This window comes from Pleurodeles waltl, chromosome 3_1, assembly GCF_031143425.1.
Source record: "Pleurodeles waltl isolate 20211129_DDA chromosome 3_1, aPleWal1.hap1.20221129, whole genome shotgun sequence".
NCBI classification, from domain to species: domain Eukaryota; kingdom Metazoa; phylum Chordata; class Amphibia; order Caudata; family Salamandridae; genus Pleurodeles; species Pleurodeles waltl.
In genome coordinates this window covers 1,032,650,539-1,032,671,274 of record NC_090440.1, presented here as the reverse complement: position 1 = coordinate 1,032,671,274, position 20,736 = coordinate 1,032,650,539, and the positions used below count along the sequence as shown (strand labels likewise).

The window sequence follows — 20,736 nt, the reverse complement described above, 5'->3', positions numbered from 1 at the left end:
TGTCATCTATATTGTCAATCTGGTAAATCTTCAGGAATACAGCTCCCAAATAATAAGACCCATACCATCCTGTTGGAAGAAGATAATAAACATTCTTTCCACAGATGTAACATACCCCAGGAAACACAGGATCGTGTCCATCCAAGAATTTGTTCTTAATACAAAATACATTTCTGCAATCACTCAGTCCCACAAAATTAGTATCAGTTCTAGATTGAGGTCTATAAATACAATGCTTTCTTACATGTTGAAAATCTAAAGCAAGCTTTCCTTGTGTTTGAGTTTCACTAAATGTGTAATCATTCCTAAATGTCCTCTTCACTAACCCTTTTTCTATTTTCTCCTTCAATGCTTTTCTCCCGTCATCAGTTTGATCTAGAAAATATTTTTCTATTGGCAAAAGCAAACATGTAGGGTTATTCCTGTGAGCGTAATCTGTGCCAAATGTTGGTGTAGGTTCAAATAAACCTCCCACAATTTCAATATTTCTCTCTTTAGCTATGTTACTCAATTGTTGGTTAATTGGAACAAAAGAAAACACTAAACCTAAATTAGAGTAGAAATATTGTCTGTACTCTTGATTATAAAGCCTTATTAGTAAAATACTATAACTAATTCCATATGTTAATGGAAAGCTATGTTAAGTGACCCATTCCTGCACTGATGAAAGAATCTCCGTAGAAACATAACTTTCGCTCACATTCAGAATCTCAACATATTCATACAACAATCAATAGAAAACATTAGAAGAAAGATCTCCATGTGAGTTGTCTAAGTGTATTTCTCATCCCTGTTAAACTTATCTAACTTAGAAAGTGTAGTAGTCTCTAAGGAAGGTGGATAATTAGTTTCACATTCATTATGAATGCTCACACTCAGTCAACAACAAACTTACTAGCACACACACACACACAGTTCCCGAACCAATACACATACTCTTGCAACACCTATAATTTTTTACGCAATTGTTATCCGTGACCTGTAAAGAATCCTCTAGCCAACACTCAAAAACTAAAATAATCTTCAGTCGTCTTATACAAATATTTTCTGCAACTTTCAGACTTATCTCCAGAACTTTGTTAAATTTCGGTTTAGCAGCTTGTCAAAAATCAGTTTTCAAAGTTTCTTTCAGTAAATCATTTTCTATTGGACAGTGATTATCACTCGTAGCATGTACTCGCTTGTTCAGCTGGAAATGTAGTTTTAAATTTCAGTTCAAAAGCAATTTCAGGTTCCAAAATAATGATCTTAAAATTCACAATCAAAACAAAAAGACAAAAATTCACGTTGCCTCTTATCTGTTGTAAAATACTCCCATTCAGGACCTGAGTATCTATGACTTGCAATTCTTTTTCTCTTTGATCTCCGATTTGCACTTATTTCTCCTTCACTCAGATCTTCATCTGTATCTGCTCTTGTTGGCGTGTCTAGTTCTTCATTTATGGTTGACAATACATCTGGAACTCTTATTTGTTTGCAGTTTGGGCCAGTTGTCTTCTTTCACAGCTTTCTTTGACAGTGTCCTTTGCAAATCTGGACTTACAACTCTTCTTGATTCGGCAGGAGTTTGACTATGACTTGATGTACCTGCAACATTAGCTAATTCAGGAAGAGTCAAATCTGCATGACTTTGATTCAGTTCAACTCCATCCTCAACTGCTTCAGGAAACATGATCTGTTTCAACTGATCTTCCCAGTCGTCTGCTTCAAGGGGAGACCTCCTCTGACTTGACTATCCTGCTATATTTGCTGATGCTTGAGCAACTTCTGGTACCTCTATTTTATCTCTTAGAGGTGTGTTTGTCTTGTATCTTAGAAGAGTACCTGGATCTTCACCAGTTTGGGCTGTCTCTGCTTCTTGCTCCACAGTCTCTCTTCTTGCTCCTTGAGACTGTACAGTAGTTGTTGGTGCTCTCAACAACACTTCTTCTTCTTCCAGAGGATAGGGCACTTTTTGAGTGTGGCTGGTGTAAATCCTGTTTGGAATCCCAGCACACTTCACAGCAGTCGTAGTAATCAGTATGACCCGGTATGGGCCTTTCCACCTAGGTTCCAGACAGGTTTTCCTCACGTGCTTCTTGACGACTACCCAGTCACCAGCTCACAGATTGTGACACTGGTCTTGGGGTGGTAGCACAGTGGTAACTTCCAGCTGGTGAGAGAAAGAGCGAACCACATCAGCCAGACTCTTGCCGTAATCCAGCACCATATCAATTGTTATATTTGCAAGAGCATTTGCAGTAACAGCTAGAAACCTCATTGCTCTACCCATGAGGATTTCATGTGGAGAAAGTCCTGTCTTTCTGTCAGGTGTTTCTCTCATGCTCATCAAAACTAAAGGCAAAGCATCTGGCCATTTCAGATTTGTAGATGCACACATTTTTGCAAGTTGTCCCTCCAGAATAGCTTTCATGTGCTCCACTATTGCAGAAGCTTCAGGGCAATAAGTACAGTGCAACTTCTGATCAATGTTTAAGGCTGAACATAGTAATATTATCACCTCATTATTGAAGTGACTTCCTCTGTCTGATCCTAAAGAGTCCGGAAACCCAAAACGAGGTGTTAACTCTAAGTAAAAGCTTTGTTACTGTGAGACTATCATTTTTACGTTTGGGGTAAGCTTCAGTCCGGTGACTAAAAATACAGACAATTGCCAACATGTATCTCAGACCACCACACACAAGCATCTCAATTAAATCAATCTGCATTTAATGGACCCCCTGCTCTTTCAATGTGATTCAAATTGACAGTTGTTCTTTTCCCCACATTCATTTGTTGACATGCAACACATCTGTGACAAATTGCTTCAGAAACCTGTCTAAACTTCGATTGAATCAGGATTGCTTAAATGTGCGAATCATTGCATCTCTGCCAATGTGTGCTTGACTATGATAGTATGTTGCCATTTTGCGTCAGTAGACAGTTTGGCAAAACCACCCTGCCCTTCATTTGAAACCCAGATTTCATCATTGTCTCTTTGGAAACATGTCGATTTTATCCATCTTTTCTTTTCATCTTCAGAAACATTTTCTTTTAAACCTTTGATTTCCTCCCATGTATCAATTAAGTTAGCATGGAAATTTGGATGTACTTCATCATCTTTTAGTTCTTTCCATTCTTCATTAAAAGAGATGCAATTTAATGCGCAAAGCCTTGCAGCTTGATCTGCGTATGTATTTCCCATTGAAACAAAATCATTTGATTTCTGGTGTGCACTGCATTTAACCACAGCAATCTTTTCAGGTAATTGTAGGGCTTGTAACAAATCATGAATTCTATCACCATTTCTAATTGGTAAACCAGAAGAGGTCATGAAACCTCTCTGTGACCACAACTGACCAAAGTCATGGACTGCTCCAAATCCATACTGTCTGTAAAAATTGTAACTTTAAGCTGAGCAAAAATACAGCATGCTCTAGGAAGAGCCTCCAATTCATCCACTTGTGCAGAAAATACTCTTTGAAGTCATGAAGCTTCTTGTATACCAACAATTGTGCACACAGCATGTCCAGGTTTCAATATTCCCTCTTTCTCTTGGACAGGAACCATTGACAAAAACAATTTTATAATTTTCCTCTAACGGGAGTATCCTGCATATCGGGTCTGCACAATTCAGTAACCTCCAGACAAACGTGTTCAACTTCTTTCAGTTTCTCAATTTCAACATAGTCTACTGGAAGTAAGGTTGCTGGTCAAAGCACCATACACTTCAAGGTAACAGTTGGAGCGCCTAAAATCTATAATTCATACTTTGTAAGCCTTGCATTTATCAAGTATTGTGTCTTTGTGTGAGCAAAACGTCAACAGAGTGAGGGACAAGGACAGTTAAATAATGTCCCATCACAATACTCTCACACTAAGCAAGTGACAAACCAACCGCTGCGACAGCTCGCAAAAGCCACGTAAAGCTGCTGCTGCTGGGTCCAAAGTAGCAGGAAAATATGCTGCTGGGCGATTTACACCACCAAGTACCTGGGTAAGGACAGAAAGCGCAGAGAAATCACGTTCATGACAAAACAATATAAGTGGTTTCATGCAGTCAGGCATTTCCAGAGCTGGTGCTCTGCACAAACTCTCTCTCAGATCAGTAAAACATTTTCATACAAACTTCATCAAAAGGCACTGGATCAGAAATATATTTGTGGGTCAGTCTATGCATTGGCTTTGAAATGACAGAATAATTTGGAATCCATTGGTGACAGTAACTCACCATTCCCAGTAAAATCCTGGCATCTCTTTGTGTAAAAGGAGGATTCATTTGCAAAATAGCTGCAACTCTCTCTGGAAACTTTCTTTGCCCCTTTTTCTATTTGATATCACAAATATGTCACTTCTTTTTTACAGTACTGTGATTTTGCTGGGGACTCTTTATGTACATTCTTCCCCAAATGATTCAGTAAGGCAATAGCATCTTGCCTGCATGCTTCCTTCGTCTTTGAAGCAACCAAAAGATCATTAATGTACTGAACTAATGCTGACTGGAAAGACATTTACAATGATTCCAAATTCTTTTTCAACACCTGATTAAATATTGACGAAGACTTTGAAAAACCTTGTGGGATTCTGCACCAACAATATACCTGATTGCAAAATTTAAAACACAAAATAAATTGACCATCCTCATTCAGAGGCACCGGGAAAAATGCTTAAGATAGGTTCACCAATGTGAACCTTTCTACTTCACACGGGATATGGAACAAAATCACTGTTGGATTTGGTACCACTAGACAACATTTGACCACTATATCATTAATTTTCTTCAGATCTTGAACAATTCTAAATTTCCCACTTGGTTTTCGCAAACCCATAATAGGAGAATTACATAGGCTGCTCAGCCCTTCTTTTAAAACTCCCTGCTTCACCAAATCTGCAATAACAGGCGTAACTCCTTCAATTACATCTGGTGCCATATAATACTGCAGAGTTTGCGGAAAAACTTAAAATTAGGTTTGGCTGTGACTTTAACTGCATCAACTCCTTTTGATCAGACCAATACCCTTTCCTGAAATATCCCAAACCTTTAATGTAACTGTACCCTGTAGAACAGTTGGCATGTCTTGTACTGTAAATGCAGGATAGAAACTAATCAGTGAAAGTTCTTCATTAACTGTATCATATTCAATTTGCATAGATAAATCATCATCATTACTAATCATCTGAATAGCAATTCCATCATTTGTACAGGTAATCAAACATTTTGTTATGCACAACAGATCTCTTCCCAGTAAGGAAACTGGACTTGAGTCACAGACTACAAATTTATGCAAACATTCAAAATTGCCAATTTTAACAAGAACTGGTTTAGTAGTCGGGTTTGTCAGGAATTGATTTGAAGCTCCTACAATCTGCACTGTTTTCCCAGAAAGTGGCACATTAGGAACTCCTGCAGTTCTTACTCTAGAGCGTGTAGCTCCTGTATCAACTAAGAATAAATGAACATGATCCATTACCTTTCCATTTACACAAATACCCTTTTGATCCACTTCTAATGAAGCTGCTAAGACACATTCTTCTTCATCTGAACTCTAACCCATCACTTAATCATTCGATTCATCCTCTATATGTAGTGTAAACTGCTGCACAGTGTGATTATTTTGATTTAACTTTTGAACTGTGTTCTGCTGAGGAAGCATCATCTGCTGCTGTACCATTAGAGCTTGAGGGATTTCTGCTTTTGTTGCTTTGGTATCATTTGCTTTTGGGGCTTCATGTGCTATGACTGTGACACCTGAAACGTGCCACCTGTATCTGTTGCATCGGTTGGGGACTTTGCATTTGCTGAGGAATCTGCATTTACTTACTATTATTCTGGACATTTAAATTAGAACCTCTCATTCTTGGTCCTCTCAAATTAGGAAAAAGATTGTTTTCATTTATCTGCGTCACAGCGCCTTTCTGTACCTTCATTGGACACTCCGTTTCCAATGCCCTAGGCCCCTGTAAGTATGATAAGGTAACATCCTTCTTATTATCTGCATATCACCTGGATTAACAAAAGTATTCAAATCGACACCACGATTTCCATTCCAATTACCACCACGACCTCTACCTCTTGCCTGTCCCTGATTTTGGAATCCCTACTGCTGTGGAAAAATTCCTTGCATTCCTGATTGTGCCGCTTTAATCTGCATCACCATTGCATTTTTCCTTCATAACTTCTGCTTCATTTCAATCTCATCACTACAGTATTTAGCAAACTGTAATACTTCATCAAACGGTTTTGCTTGCCAGCAAATCAAATGACATCTGGCTAATTTCAGGTCTCAACCCTTCAACAAATCTGAACACAAAATGAATCATGTCTTTGGGCTCAATTGTTTCTGTACCTCTGTAATGTTTAAATGCTTGCAACCCCCTCTCCCAGAATGCATTTATTCTCATTTTCAAAAATGCAATCACTTTGTAATATTTCATTACTTCAGGAGATGGTGCACCTGTAACTGGATCTCGCGGAGGCTCTCTTGTTGGCCAGTCAACACGCCTTTTGCATTCAACCCACAAATCAGCTGGAACCACTATTTCTAACAGGGTATTCAAATCCTCCCACAGGCATTTTGTGAGTTTCACAAATCTATCTGTCTGCTGGTACCTTTCCACTGGTTTCTCTCTCTCAATCTCGGTTAGTCATTTGTGAATGACAAAATATCACCTCTGCTCCAAGGAACATGTACATAATTCCATCTAGGAAATTCTCTCATTGGTAATATCTTTACTAGATAATCAGTCTGCTGCACACTGAGTTTAAATGTGCTGCCTCTCTTTTCTTCTGATCTCTTTTCTTTACCCATCTGCCTGCCCATTTATCTAATGCTCCCCATGTTTGAATATTCTGAATTAATTCTTTGATATGAATTTCCATTTCTGGTATTCTCATGTTTTCAATATCTTTTGAATCAATTTCTAATTTGTAACGTCTTTTCAGTGGCTTTGATTTCTCAATTTCTATTTCATATATCTCTGCAAGTTCTGCTAATTTCTGGTGTACCAAACCTGCTCTGTTCGTAATATTTTTACTTATGAAGCATAACTCATCTTCATTATATGAGTCAATCCTATTTAACTCAAGTCTTCCCTCAATCATTTCATTTAATTCTAATTCACGTCTTGCCAGGTTCAATGAATTTTCCCCCTTCATCATTTGTTGTTGTTCCACTAATTTTTTCTAACCAGTCTGTTAACTGCTGAGCCGTCAAACCTTGTAATGAAACATTATTATTTACATTTGCCACACCCTGTAGCGCAATACATAGAGTCTCAGGAGTCATCGGAAAAAAAATTGAATTCAAATCTGACTTCCCCAAATTCTGTGAAGTCCTAGAATAATTTAAATCAATCAGTGGACCTGTCTTGTCAAAAGTCTGATTAATTGGAGACATACCTACCGCAGTAACATTGAGTCTCTCCATCTCTGCATTTGAATTAAAAATATTCTGTTCATTGCTCTCATTGTTTCCTGAGCAAACAATGGTACTACAGGACCGATAGTAACAAGTACTGTTAATGCTTCTGGACTTGATTAACATTCTGACTTCTCGAGTAAATTACTATCGAACTCTGACCTGACAGTACTGAATAATTTGACTGTGATATTGTTACAGGTGTGTACCTTCGCATAGTCTGAACTTCCACTGGAGCCATTTAATTAGGTGTAGATACCACCTGACCTACCATTGGTTTCTGATAAATCTTTGATATCTGTGATGATTGCACCACAAGTACTGTCATACTCTGTGCAGAACTTCCAACCAGAATTGTAAGATAACCTACAGGTAGCTCAGTCTGAGTTATAGATGGCTGAGTTACAGTAATACCAGGAACACTGGTCCCAACCTATACTTGACTTTTTGTTACTACAACTGGTACTGGAGCACTTAGACTCTTGTGCTGCATATGGTGCAGGACGACTTCTCAGTAACTGCATTATAAACTCCTCATCATCTGAGTCATCATCATCAGAAGTCAATGATTTCCTAGCCTTATCTAACTTCGACTCATCTTCAGAAGAGTCCCTATTCTTCTTCTTTGTCTTTTGTCTTACACTGCTCTCTTTCTCTTGTGTACTTGCAGGAAACATCCCAATTTCCTGTAAAGTTTGTTCTCCAAACTTTTTGCTCATTGTCCTATTTTGCCTCTAATAATGTCTTTTCAGCTTTTCTCATTCTCTCAAATTTTATTTTCTCTTGTTGTCTGGCCACTAACTCCAAAATGGCTAAAGCTTCAAATTGTGCTGGCCTAGGAGGAGGTTTTAATTCGTACAGCACTTTCCTCAAGTGCTCTAAAATTCTCATGTTAAAGGTTCCATGGGGAGGAAGCACTAAGCTCCCTTCTTTCTCTGTAATTTTGCACCACTGTTTCAACCAAATAAAGGTGTACCTTCTGGCGGGGCAATTTTCTCCTACTCTGACTGGAATAAAAGCATCTTTCTTGAGCGCACTAGTCAACACTTTGAAAAATTTCATTTTTACTTTAATTGTACTTACAATTACAATTTAAATCCAAAACATTAAGTAATTCAATCCCAAAATCATTTTCGCTTCCCTCTCTCAACCAGTAACACTTCACGGTTGTCCACCAATCCATTCACGGCTCTCTTTTCACCAAACGACCTATCCCAGCGTGGACCTAAGTGACGTCACACTCACATGCACAGCGGCTGACAAAGTCTTGCTGTTTGTCCTCCAAAACTGGTTTATCACAATAACTAATGCAAAAATATTGTGAGCATCAAAGAAAAATCAACACACCAACTTGTCTTCTTACTACAGATAGAGAACACAATCATTTTTTTAAGCTTCCCGATATTTCGATTGCTGTTTTTAGCTCTGACAACTACTCATTCGATCTATGTTTTTTCTGATTCGCAAGTAAAATTCAACCAGCAAATTCTACCTCTGACTAATATCCGACCCTCCTTGTGCACTCCGGAATCACCAATATCTGTCAAACTAACACTCCCTTTAACACGCATTCTAGGAGTACTATTTGTCAACCACGCCCAATTGAACAACCAAACGGACAAGTTACAACAACAACCAAGTATCTTCTACACTTGTACGATACTCCAGAGTCTTGGACCACGCAGGGTCTGTATACCAGCACCCACGTGGGCAATTTTTGAATACGAAGCACCACACCCAATTGAAGTACGATGACATCCCTATATACACCTTTTGGAGAACGCACACTCCCTAACAAAATACATTGCAGTATGCAAACTTCCTAATTCACACACACATCACAATTCACCTGCGATTTCCTTAAGCAGTGCATGCGCAAACCCCAACCCAATCGTAAATCACACTAGGAATGCTGGGAACATCTTCAAACAAGCATTGGCAAAACCAAACATCTTCAAGCAAGCATTGGCAAAACCAAATTGCTGATTTTCATCAAGCACTGGTAAAACCAAATCTCCCAGTTCTTTTTAAATGACATATAACTACTTAAAACAGTACGTTTCTCTCTTATTGAGACAAAACCATCCTCTGCTTCCAAAGTTGTGGGTGTGTCCAGCCTTATATTTCTTTTGATAATTCTTTTATAAGGTGACACTTATAGGGTAACCATCAATTACCCTTAGAGGTCAGTACAAATCTTTGGGCTCAGATTGGAATGAGATAACATCCTAACAGTCAACATCAATGAGATTGAATCAAATCTCACATTTAATATTGGAGTCAATAATTTATACGCACCATGACCTATGTTGCCATGAATCACCACACCAGTTTAATAAAATTCAAACATTTATTGCCCTTTAAATTAACAATGCTAAGATCACGTAAATGAAACGCAAAACCAAATTATATAAGTACCTAACACAGGCTGACCAGATCGTCTAAAGAATCGTAACATAGATAAAATATTTATTTTTAAACATTCAAGAACCACCACGCATAATAACAATAGCAAATATATGATAGACACAGAATACATTTAGTTATTGCAGATGAATTGTTTATAAACAATTAGGTGAAACAATCAGATTTAGGATGTGGCATTCTTAACTATTACTCTAATTTGATAAGCATGTTTGGGCTTCATGCAAAAAGAAAAAAGACAAAAATGAATCTGGAAACCATCTGACAGTAGCGCTAATCAAAATAGTGGTTGAATTTTCCTAAAGAGAGAAAGCATAACAATCTTCAAGAAGGACAAATGCACATTTGGTAATACCTCTCCTAAATGGATCAGCAGGCAGCAATGTCTTCATCAGATGAGCATCTTCTGGTCTTCTTCACTATGCAATGACATGCGAAGGAATAGTTCAGTAATATTTGGCCTTAGTACATCCAAACTGTCAGTGGCAGAAAGCTAAAGACACAACACATCATAACACTAGCAGAGTAAAAGAAAGAAACCTGAACACTTACATCACCTAATTTTGATATATTAAAGTCCTAGTGTTGTGTAGCCATCTTAGTTAGCATAAGCTTCATGCACGTTATTTTAACATACTCGGCCTGCCGTTGTGCACTTTCACCTAGATATGTTTTATTCAGCTCTGCTTTATTATTTTTACAGTAGTGAAATGTTTCATTCAGCTCTATTTTATCATTTTTACAGTAGTGACTTTCACGGTCTTGTTTTATTTTCTTCTTTCTGACTGTTTTTGCCTAGGCCCACTCTCTGTTCTCAAACAAGACATTCTTGCTCACTCTGTGCTTCTTCCAAGGCTATAGAAAGATAGGTGGCCGGTGAACGTGGTATAAGTTTAGTCTCTGACATTCATAGAAAACACACATCCTTACATAGGGACATTTTCTCAGAACATCAGCCGTTTTATTATAAAAACACTTCCCTGTCCTCTACACATTAGAGGGAGATTCCAGCCAGAGGACCACAACTGTATGCTGATTGCCGAATGCTTCTCTACAGATTCCAATGCAGAATTCAGGACTTTGTTCAGGTACGGGGGTGATGTCTTCCCAGGTGAACCTGAAGAGTAGATCTAGAGCTTAACGCGCTGTGCTCTATCATAGTCTATGTAGGAATTAGTCTATTGATTCTAGTGACAATATGGTAGTGTTATTTTTATGCTTTACTCTTTTTGTCACAATTCTAATTCTGTTATGTTGTGTCGTCGTGGTTATTGCAACTCATGCTTTGCTAAATAAGATGCAGTCGCTTCATTAAATTCTTATTGAAACATATACTGCCTTTGTTTGTCATTATGTATATGAGACTGATGTAACTGAGAGAAACAGATGTGACCTGAGTGACCATGGCTTCCCTGAGAAACCATTTATGTCATGCTCTCGGCTTCCCAATCATCCCTGCGTTTGGGTAGAGATGAGGCACTGCTAGTTAGCCGGAGCAAAATCCGAATTGGAGTGACAGGTGTCACCTGCAGTGGGCCTGACTCAGCCTCCCACACCGCGGGCGATTCTGCCACTCGAAACCCAGTAGTTTCATTAGAATAATGAGAGCATACGCGACACTAGAAAGCAACTAGCTAAGCTTCTATTGGTCAGTCTATGGGGTGGTTTAGGTTAGAGCCAATTAAATAATCTCCACATTCTCCAAAGTATCCTTTTTTAATTTTCTGCATTCACGATTGACTCATCTTCTCCCACTGCAGTCACCAGTTTCCGCAGTAGAATACAAATGTTGCAGGATATACATGAACACTGAAGACACATTATCTCACAGGAAGACAAACAAATGTTAGAGCATAACTTTTCCACAGTGAGCAAGTCACACACAGGATGCTTAGAGAAACATTATTTGCAGCGTTAACATTTTGAAACATTGTCTCTGCATTTTACTGAACATGAAGACTTTTTAAAACCAATGCTAAAACATGTCATACTATTTAAACTATTAATCCTTTTAGTACATATTAATATTTGTTTTTCAGTACATTTAATTATGAATAAACCAAATACATTTTCGTCAGAGAGTTCTTTATTATTATTATTGTCAAACTAAATTATGGGTGCCACCAAAGTGGTCTGTTTTCCAAAACACACGTTTTCAGTACAGACGTTTAAACACGTTATGTTATTACGTTCTAGTGACATAAGTTTTATTAATAATGTTATTTAATGATAATTAATAATGTTTGCACTCCAACAAGTGTGATAATGAAATGCGTACTAGAGAAGTGGAAAGTATTACAAACACTGCCAAATGAGTCTAAAATTTTGAATGCGAAGAACTTAATCCAAAAGATTATGCCCACACAGAATAAGCCTTCCTATGTATGAGTTGATGATTCTGGAGTAATACTATGAAGACATACAGGTCCTTTATTGGCATAGATGAAGAGGAATAGAGCAAAGGACTTGATTGTCTAAATAGTGCAGATTGGAAAAGCTGTTGTGGGCTTTTATGGGTAGTTGGTGTGTAAAACGAGTTGGAAATGGGTAGGTCAGATGATATCAGCCTGTGAAGTGATTTGAAGACCAGGATACATTTATACAGGCTCCTATTGTGTAATAACTGAAATGCAGGGCCTGATGGGTGGGTTGTCCCTTTGGGGGTATGACGTCGTTGGTTAAAAATAATGCAACTTACAAATTTGAGGACTTCTACAAGGAGTAAGACCGTCTACTATGGGAATTGAATTGGGAGGTTTTGTCACTTACCTAACTTTCAGAAGACTACAGTGTTTTTCAGACTGTAAGTTTACTGGGCTATTAGGTGTTGTTGGTTCTTTCACATTGAGTGGTTGGAATCAGGTGATCATTGTTTTAAAGTGATGAAAACAGATAGAGGCTTGTGATTGTCCTAGAGGGACTGGGTTGACATGGGGAGTAAGAATGCGATTCAGAACCCCTGATTTAGGAAAGTAAACGGCTTCTGTTTTGCATATGCCATTGCATGGTCATGTTCATGGAATGAACAACAGTAGTCACATTGGACTTTTTCCTTGTCAAGGCTATTATCCTAAATAGTGAAAAAAGTCCTGTATCCTAATTTCGCAGTTTCTTATAACCAAATTCATTTACTCATTATATTAAATAAACATATACTAACAATACAACTAGAAGAGAAGAAAGAGACTGCACATAACATATGTTTCCATCAAAACATTTATTAACTGTATATTTGAATCCGATTATTAGTCATGTATATCAAAATGCATGCATGCAGTGCGTGAAGAGTTGAGTCAATAGTGCAGATGACGCAGTGCTCACATAAATATACACAAACACTGGTAAACAAACATCACAGTGGCACAAAGAACATATCCCAATGGCACAGAAAAAAAAGACGAAAAGCCTGTTGGTTAGTCTAAATTTCAAGACTGTTCCCTTCACTCACAGGTCAACTTCAACCACTTTCGGAAAGTGTTGTTTAAGTTTCGACCCCTAAGTAATTTGATGGGTATCCTCAGGACACTGTTGTCCACCTTACACACATGTATACTTCAATGCAATCACTTGTTTGACAATCAATTAATGATGGAACCAATTCATTCAAGGTTATGGGAATTAAAACCAAACAGGATGTATCTCATGGACACAATGTAAACAGCTCCCTGGGTTACTATGTCCACAATGTAAATCGCTCCTGAGTTATGTCCATAGTAGCGGCAATTAATATGTCGACACCTGTGGGCCTAAATGCTAATCCACAGGAGAACACTAAATAAAATGTGGTGTTCAGTCTTTGGGCACAACATCACTGTACCGCAAACGCTAGCCTTGCGTAGTCCAAGCTCTGAATATGCATGGTCAGTGTTTGTGGTACCCTGTATGTTTCACCCAGAGAGTGGACACCAAATTTTCTTTGGTGTTCTCCTGTGGATTAGGATTTAGGATGCTACTGTGGACATAACCTGGAAGTGATTTACATTGTGGACATTGTAACCCGGGGAGCTATTTGCATTGTGACCACAAGATATGTACTGTTTGGTTTATAATTCCGCCTACCTTCAATGGATTGGTTCCATCATTGATTGATTGTCAATCAAGTGATTGGACTGAGGTTCATGTGTGCAATGTGGATGACGGTATTGTTAGTATATGTTTATTGAAAGTAATGATGAAATTAATGTTGGTTATATGAAACTACGAAATTAGGATACAGGGCTTTTTCAGTCTTTAGGATAGTAACTTTGACCACAAATAAGTCCCACATGACTATTGTTTATTGATTTTATTTCACCGCACTACCTTGGCGTAACTGGTGGGAAGATATGTTTTTGGAATGGACATAAGTCAGTTGCTCCCTTGATAAAAGGTGCAGTGAATGGGGAACGTGGGATGAGTATTTTGTACATTATTGATGGAAACCAAAGATGTTGACATATTGTTTCAGGGCAGTTTTTGATAAAGATGAGAAAATTGCCCAGAACAGATATGATCAAGGGCTAATTTAAAGCTGTGGTCGATACTCAGTTGCAGGAGACCCCTTTGAACCTTTTTACTGCATCCGTTTCAGGTAATGTTCTGGCCTCCTCTATTTGATGTTCTTATATAGAATTTAACACATGCTTCCTTTGGTTATTTGTGGACTTAGACCGCACATTAGAAAACATCAGAATGCATACAGGACTGTCCCACCAAAACTTACTTAAGATTTTTGGTGCTTGACAAATACGAAAACATTCTCACTAATATATAAGCTTTTCTTACAGACTGACGTCATTGTGAATAGCATTCCTGTGGACCTTCAGCTTCAAAGTGGTGCAGTATCGAAGGCTTTACTGCAGAAGGCAGGTCCGCAACTTCAACAACTGCTAGTAGCAGCGGCCCAGCTAGACAATGTTGATGTGGGATCTGTGTTACCAACTGATGGGTGTAATCTGAGGTGCAAAAAGGTTTTTCATGCTGTTAGTCCCGGCTGGAAACCTCCCCAGTCTTCAGAGGTATAATTTATTTACGTTCTCTGTTTTGAATGTTTACATTTTCTTTTTATGGAAAAACTGTCAATTTACCTTGTTTCTTGAGCTTGACCATACATAGATTATTACCTCTGTTGAACTGTGGAAAAGTGTTACCCAGAGCACATTTACCTTGTTTATTGTATTGAATACAACTTTAGTTAACATGTGGCAAAACAACTTATGTTTTCCTACTATAATTATGTTAAAACACAAGTACAAGACTGTAGTTTAACAGTTCAACCTTCTTGATTTAGCTCTGATGTGCAATTATTAACTTTACAGACAGCTACCCTGCGTAAATTAAAGAGTGATATTATTTCACACATATTACTTATTTAGATAGCTGTATCTTTAAAATGTTTTCTGCAGAGTTTGTCTCAAAATATTTAAGTATACTGTGTTTATGCTCCTTATCAGTCCTGATTAGTCTTGTGTGATCTGCTCAAACTAACAAATATTTTCTGTAATTTGCCTTGTGTTACGGTCTTACGATTTCATAGTTCACTAAATATTGACAATTGCATTGCACTTTTCCCAGAGTCTGATTTAAGGGCGCTGTGGTCTTGTATCCTTTCTGTTCACTGCAGGGTAGCTTGGTGAGTGCTGTGGGATTGGACTGAAGTCATAAGGTTTTGAGCAATAACTTTGCAGATATGTGCTGGCTGACCTTCTGCACTGGAAATGCGCTGCTGTTGTGCTTTTAGCTGGTTGTAGGGCCCATGGTGGTCTCCAAGGACTGTTCAAACTCTGGATCCTTCTGAGGACCTTCTGATTTTCAAAATGACACTTTAATATGCTTATTCTTTTTCAAAATATCAATCAAAACAAAATACAGTGTTTGTAAGCAGCATGAGTGTTTCAGTTTAGCAGGCAAAATATAGTAGTTTTCCATTACATGTATGATTGATTGTATTAAATCTAGAGCAAATCATCACCGGTTTCCTGATTACTCTTTATCCAGTCATTCACTCCTGATTCCACAATTACACTCCCTCCCATGTGCCTTGTGCCTTCTTCTTCTAAATCGCAGTGGACTGTCAAGCTACCCTATATTTTTCTGAATTTTTAAAAATATTTTTCTTTTTTAACCTCCTCTGCTCTCACATGCACGTTGGTTGCCTAATTCCCTAATGATTTTAGTCTTTGCTATCATAAGCCACAATACACAGAACTAAAGCCCATCCGTAGGTAGGCCCATTTCATTGGGAATCCCCGTTATTTTGAAGCAGGTCAGGTGGTCACTGGTATTTCACTCTGGTATGATGTATAATTCTGTGATCACCTCCCTCCGCTTGAATCTTATTACATGCCCAGATAGTATGCAGTAAAATGCCCTCTTCAGTGTCACATTTTATGCATGTAGCTGTCTGAATTAGTCCTATTCTGTAAACCCTGCTTCTACTGTTGTATGTTCTATGCTGGATTATAAACTGGATCGCTGTCACTTTTATTGCAACTTACTTTGGGTGTGAGTAGAGTTTCCAAGTCTATATTTTCTACTAGTTCTTTTTACTATGCCTCCATAGGTTTGTCTCGATAGTCCAGCTTATTCTGAAGACATTTATCTACAGCTAATACAGCCTCTTTTTTTTTTTTGGTAATGGGCATGCACCCCTACCCTGAGCACCCCAACTGTTTTGTTGTCCTAATCCTTAATGGGTTTTTAATTTCTTTTTATGTCATAGGCAAACATAGACCGTGTCCTTGTGTCATGCCATAAGCCTGTTTCAAGGACGGCAGTCTTGTTGAACTGGAAGGGGCGCCTAAAGCACTACCCTCATAGTGGTGAAAGGCTACTGCCTTTACCAGGAATTCAGCAGCATTATCGCAGCATACTGTGCAGTGATCGGTAGGAGTCAACAGGACCTTTTTATCTACGTCACTGGAGTGCGGCCTACCAGGTCATGTATTTGAATTTCCGCTGGTGTTTGCTTAACTCACCCTTAGCCTACATCTGATTGGTGTATAGCACTGAGCAGTGCGTGTTTGATGTATATGTGCTGGGTGTATGTATGCTTGTGAATAATACAATACATGATGGTTGTAGTGCTGTGCAGTGTGTGTGTTATATTCATGTGCTTGGGTATGTGTGCGCCTCAAGGGGTACGATACGTGAGGGATGTATTGTTGTGGAGTGCATGTATGTTATATGCATGTGCTGGTATATGTATGCTTATCAATGGTAGGATACATGGCAGACTCTGGATTCCATTGTGGGAGACTCAGGACTTCATGGTGAAACATAGGAAGAGGAGGTAGACGAATGAGAGCCAGACTCTCCAGTACACTTCTGAGGATACTCTTTGATTCAGAGAGAGGTCCCAAGGAAGGGGCCTGGGCACACCACAAGGGGAGATGAGGCTGACGAGAGAATCATAAAGAGTAGGGCTGAGGCCCTGGGGGTTAAACTTTTGATACACATACCATTGTGTGTGACATCCAGGTGTGAACCTGTAGTCACTTCCATAGCCTGTGATGTTGGTCCGTCAGATTTGTAGCACTTCTGCTGTGACCGACTGCTTTCAGGATGAAGAGAGGGCAGAAGAGTGACCACTTAAAAATGAAGCAGACCTCCAACATAATCTTCAAAAACTCACTCTAAATCACATATGGTGTCTAGGAATGGACTATAAGAAGGGAGCTTATCACCCCAAAAATTGTCAACTGTCAAGCAGCCAGTCACGCTTTGTGAGGAGAGGAAGCTCTGCAAGACTTGAGCCTGTAAAAAGGACTCGGGCCAAGGCCTGCTTGTCTTCTAGCTGGGTGAGGCAACATCACCCTGGGAATCCGCCTGGCCTGGAGCACCAGTGTCTGCTGGGAGGAAGAGGACAGCACTGGAGGGAGTGAAGTCCAGTGGGGAATCATGGTGAGTGGATCCCCTTAGCAAAGTGTATAGAGACCACTGCTGCACCAATCAGGTCATTGCCTGTGTGCAGAGAAATTCTGAGACCCTCGTATGCCAGAGGAGGGCTGCTTTGAAGTAAGCCATGATTGTTGCTGCATTGATGAGTAATTTCTCTTGTGTAGTGAGAAGCTGGTGACCCCATATGCCAGGTAGGGCTGCTGTGAAGAGATTGCCGTGCCTTGTGGGCAGTAGCCCTTATGTGGTAGAAAGCCAGTGAAACCATATGGCAGTTGGGGCTGCTGTAAAGAGATTGCCATGCCAAACGGGCCAAGCAGGTGACCCCATATCGCAGTGGGGGGTGCCGTAAAGAAATCTGCTGTGATGATTGGAGCCCTTGTGCAGAGACTGTGACCCCATATGCCAGAGGGGGCAGCAGGGAACAAGCAAGAAGAGTGAGCTGGATAAGCTAGTCATCGGAGGAGGGAGGCCACCGTGGTGACCCCAAATGGCCTGCACTGTGACTGAGAACCAGCAATTTAGCACCCTCCACCAACCGTGGAAGAGCTGAGGAACTTACCTGGCTTTGAGGAGCCATGAGAACCTTATGGCCACTGCAGCTGCACAAATGTGTATGAGGCATTCGACCACTGAGTGCAGCCTGCCAGTGCAGTGCTAGCAAAGAACTTACTGGAGACAGCCAGTGAAGTCCTAGCGCCTGCGGAGTGGGTGCTCTCAGAGGACCCGGCTGCTCCGATGCTTGCCACATAGCGTTTTGGCACTTTTAACTTTAATACAGAGTTGTAGTGGGACTCCTGAGACCCTGACTACTAGTGGGGCTTCTCCTTAATGTTGCCTATAGTGAATGGAAAATAACCACTACTGCGAGGGAAGTGCGACTCGAGGATCTGCCTATGAAATACTAGAGCCTTGACCTCGGGGGACTGTGTGTATTGTTTGTGAATGTTGTATTTTACTTTGTGGTGGTAACTGAAAAAAAATACTACTTATCACAAACGCAAGGATTTAACTGGACAATCATTTATTTGTGCTGTTGCGTGTACTTAGGAGTTGTGAGCCAGTGTCCACCCCCGTGCCTACCTCACTGCATCTGCTCCCCTCACCGTGAAGCTTAGGACTGCTTGACCCATGCTACTTCTGAGCGTTGGGTGGCACAGAATCCTTAGTAGGACGGGTCTCAGGACATCCAGAATAAAAGGTCCCGACCCCCATGGTTGGGCCCAGTAATAACTGCTTGCCATCTGAACAAGGTTATGACAAACTATATGACTGTAAGTGTCAGCTCATATTCTTCCTGCAGCTTTGTGAATCTTTTAATTCAACTTTCATTTATTATGTCCCCTCACTTTAGGTATCTCTATTAGATTCCATTGTCAGAAATCCTCCAATGCATGTAGTTCTTTCAAAAAGTTCCTTGTCCGCAAAGGGGTCTCTCTAGCAATCCTTCCTTTTCATCCTAGACTGATTGTTTCTTTCTCCCCCACTCTCAGCACTGGATATTCTGTTGTTTGAAGTTTTGCCATGTTCTCCCCCATTATAGATAGTTTAGATAGGTAGACCCACCCAGTGCCAATCTTTCCAGTCTCAACCCTGGATTGTTAGTCGGGGCATATCCTCAGCCATTTAGCACTTGAAGTTTGGAGGTGCAGTGATAAGCTCTCATGTCAGGTAGTGATACTCCCCTGGTATAGAACAATCTATGTAGTTCTCTTAGGGCTATCCTTGGGTACGTCAATGACATAATTGTGTTACTCAGTCATCAGTTGTAGGAAGAAGGATTCTGATGTTATGCAGGCTATGCTTTGTAGTACATAAAGCAGTTTGTTTTGGATGGTGATCATTTTAAAGAGCAGTGTCAGTGGCTGAGAGCGTAATTGCACACACTAGCTAAAAAGATCTGCAAGACGCACTTGGTCATTTTTGTCTAAGATTAGTGTTTAATTCTGTATCCTTAGATATTTCGCTCTTTGGAGCTGAATTCAGTTTGAGCTTTGTTTACAAATTTTGTTTTGTTTCTGTGGGATTTGGTGCACAGAAAACGACATCATCAGCATATAATGAATTCTTGTCTTCCCTGCTTTCTTCAGGTGAAATCACAGTTATCTGCATTGAGCATCTGACCAAACATGCCGGTGTCTCTACGTATCAAGCAAAGAGAAGCTGGGAGAGCAGAAATTATCCTGTTAACCCTGGTTGTGGCCGTCAGAGGCCTTATCTAGCAGGGCTATGCATTTATGGAATTTTGCTCAAACCAAAGTGTTTCAGCGTTAGAGCCAGATAGGAACAATCTATGGAATCTAGTAGACCGATACAAAATGAACCCTGATTGTTCTTTGTGGGTTGTGGATGATTCGACCCCAGGAGGCTTGTTGTAATTAACTTCACTAGGATTTTGTTCATGGTTTATAATCACAGCAATTAAAAGAGTGTTTTATTGTGCAGGTATTTCTCGTGTTTTATATATAACGCAGTTTTATTACCATTTGGAAATGGTCTTCTCGTTTCTCTTTAATTATGTCACTTGGTGTTGCATATCTGAGATTGTATAAATAATATGAAATTGTGGTATAAATTAAACTACCTTCTATTCCTAATGAAGTCGAAATTGATGAAACTTGTCTTGAGTAGAATGGAAGAACACTAAAGAAGGCTTTGGAATATCGTCAGAGGTTTAAAGTTTGTACTTTGGATGACTGCAGAAAGAGTGCTCGAAGAATCATTATTGATTTATAGATGTATCTCTGCATTGGGGGAAATCCTATTGCTGGTGTAAACAGAAAGTCAAGTTGTAATGAGCACCATCATCTATATGTCAACTGTGCCTAGGCCCTGGTGAATTGTACCAGTGAAGTGATTGTTTCAGACTTTTGGAGGTTGCCAGTTTACTGCAGGTGACATCACATCATTGAAGTCTTTTCCCATAATGCAGGTTCACACTCAACATTAAGAGGCCACATTATCAAGAGTCCTTTGCTTATAAGCTTGGTGGATGTACACACTGAACACAATTAAGCGGATATTTGGTCTAGTGTTACTT

General features: G+C 39.5%; 1 protein-coding gene across 1 annotated transcript in view; it reads left to right on the top strand.

Moving 5' to 3' along the window:
* Nucleotides 1-20,736, top strand: part of LOC138284949 (protein mono-ADP-ribosyltransferase PARP14-like) — a 745,301-nt gene that overhangs the window by 243,532 nt on the left and 481,033 nt on the right. The window contains exon 8 of the mRNA XM_069224296.1: nt 14,588-14,818. Coding sequence (XP_069080397.1) covers nt 14,588-14,818 — 231 coding nt within the window. The remainder of the gene's footprint in view (nt 1-14,587; nt 14,819-20,736) is intronic.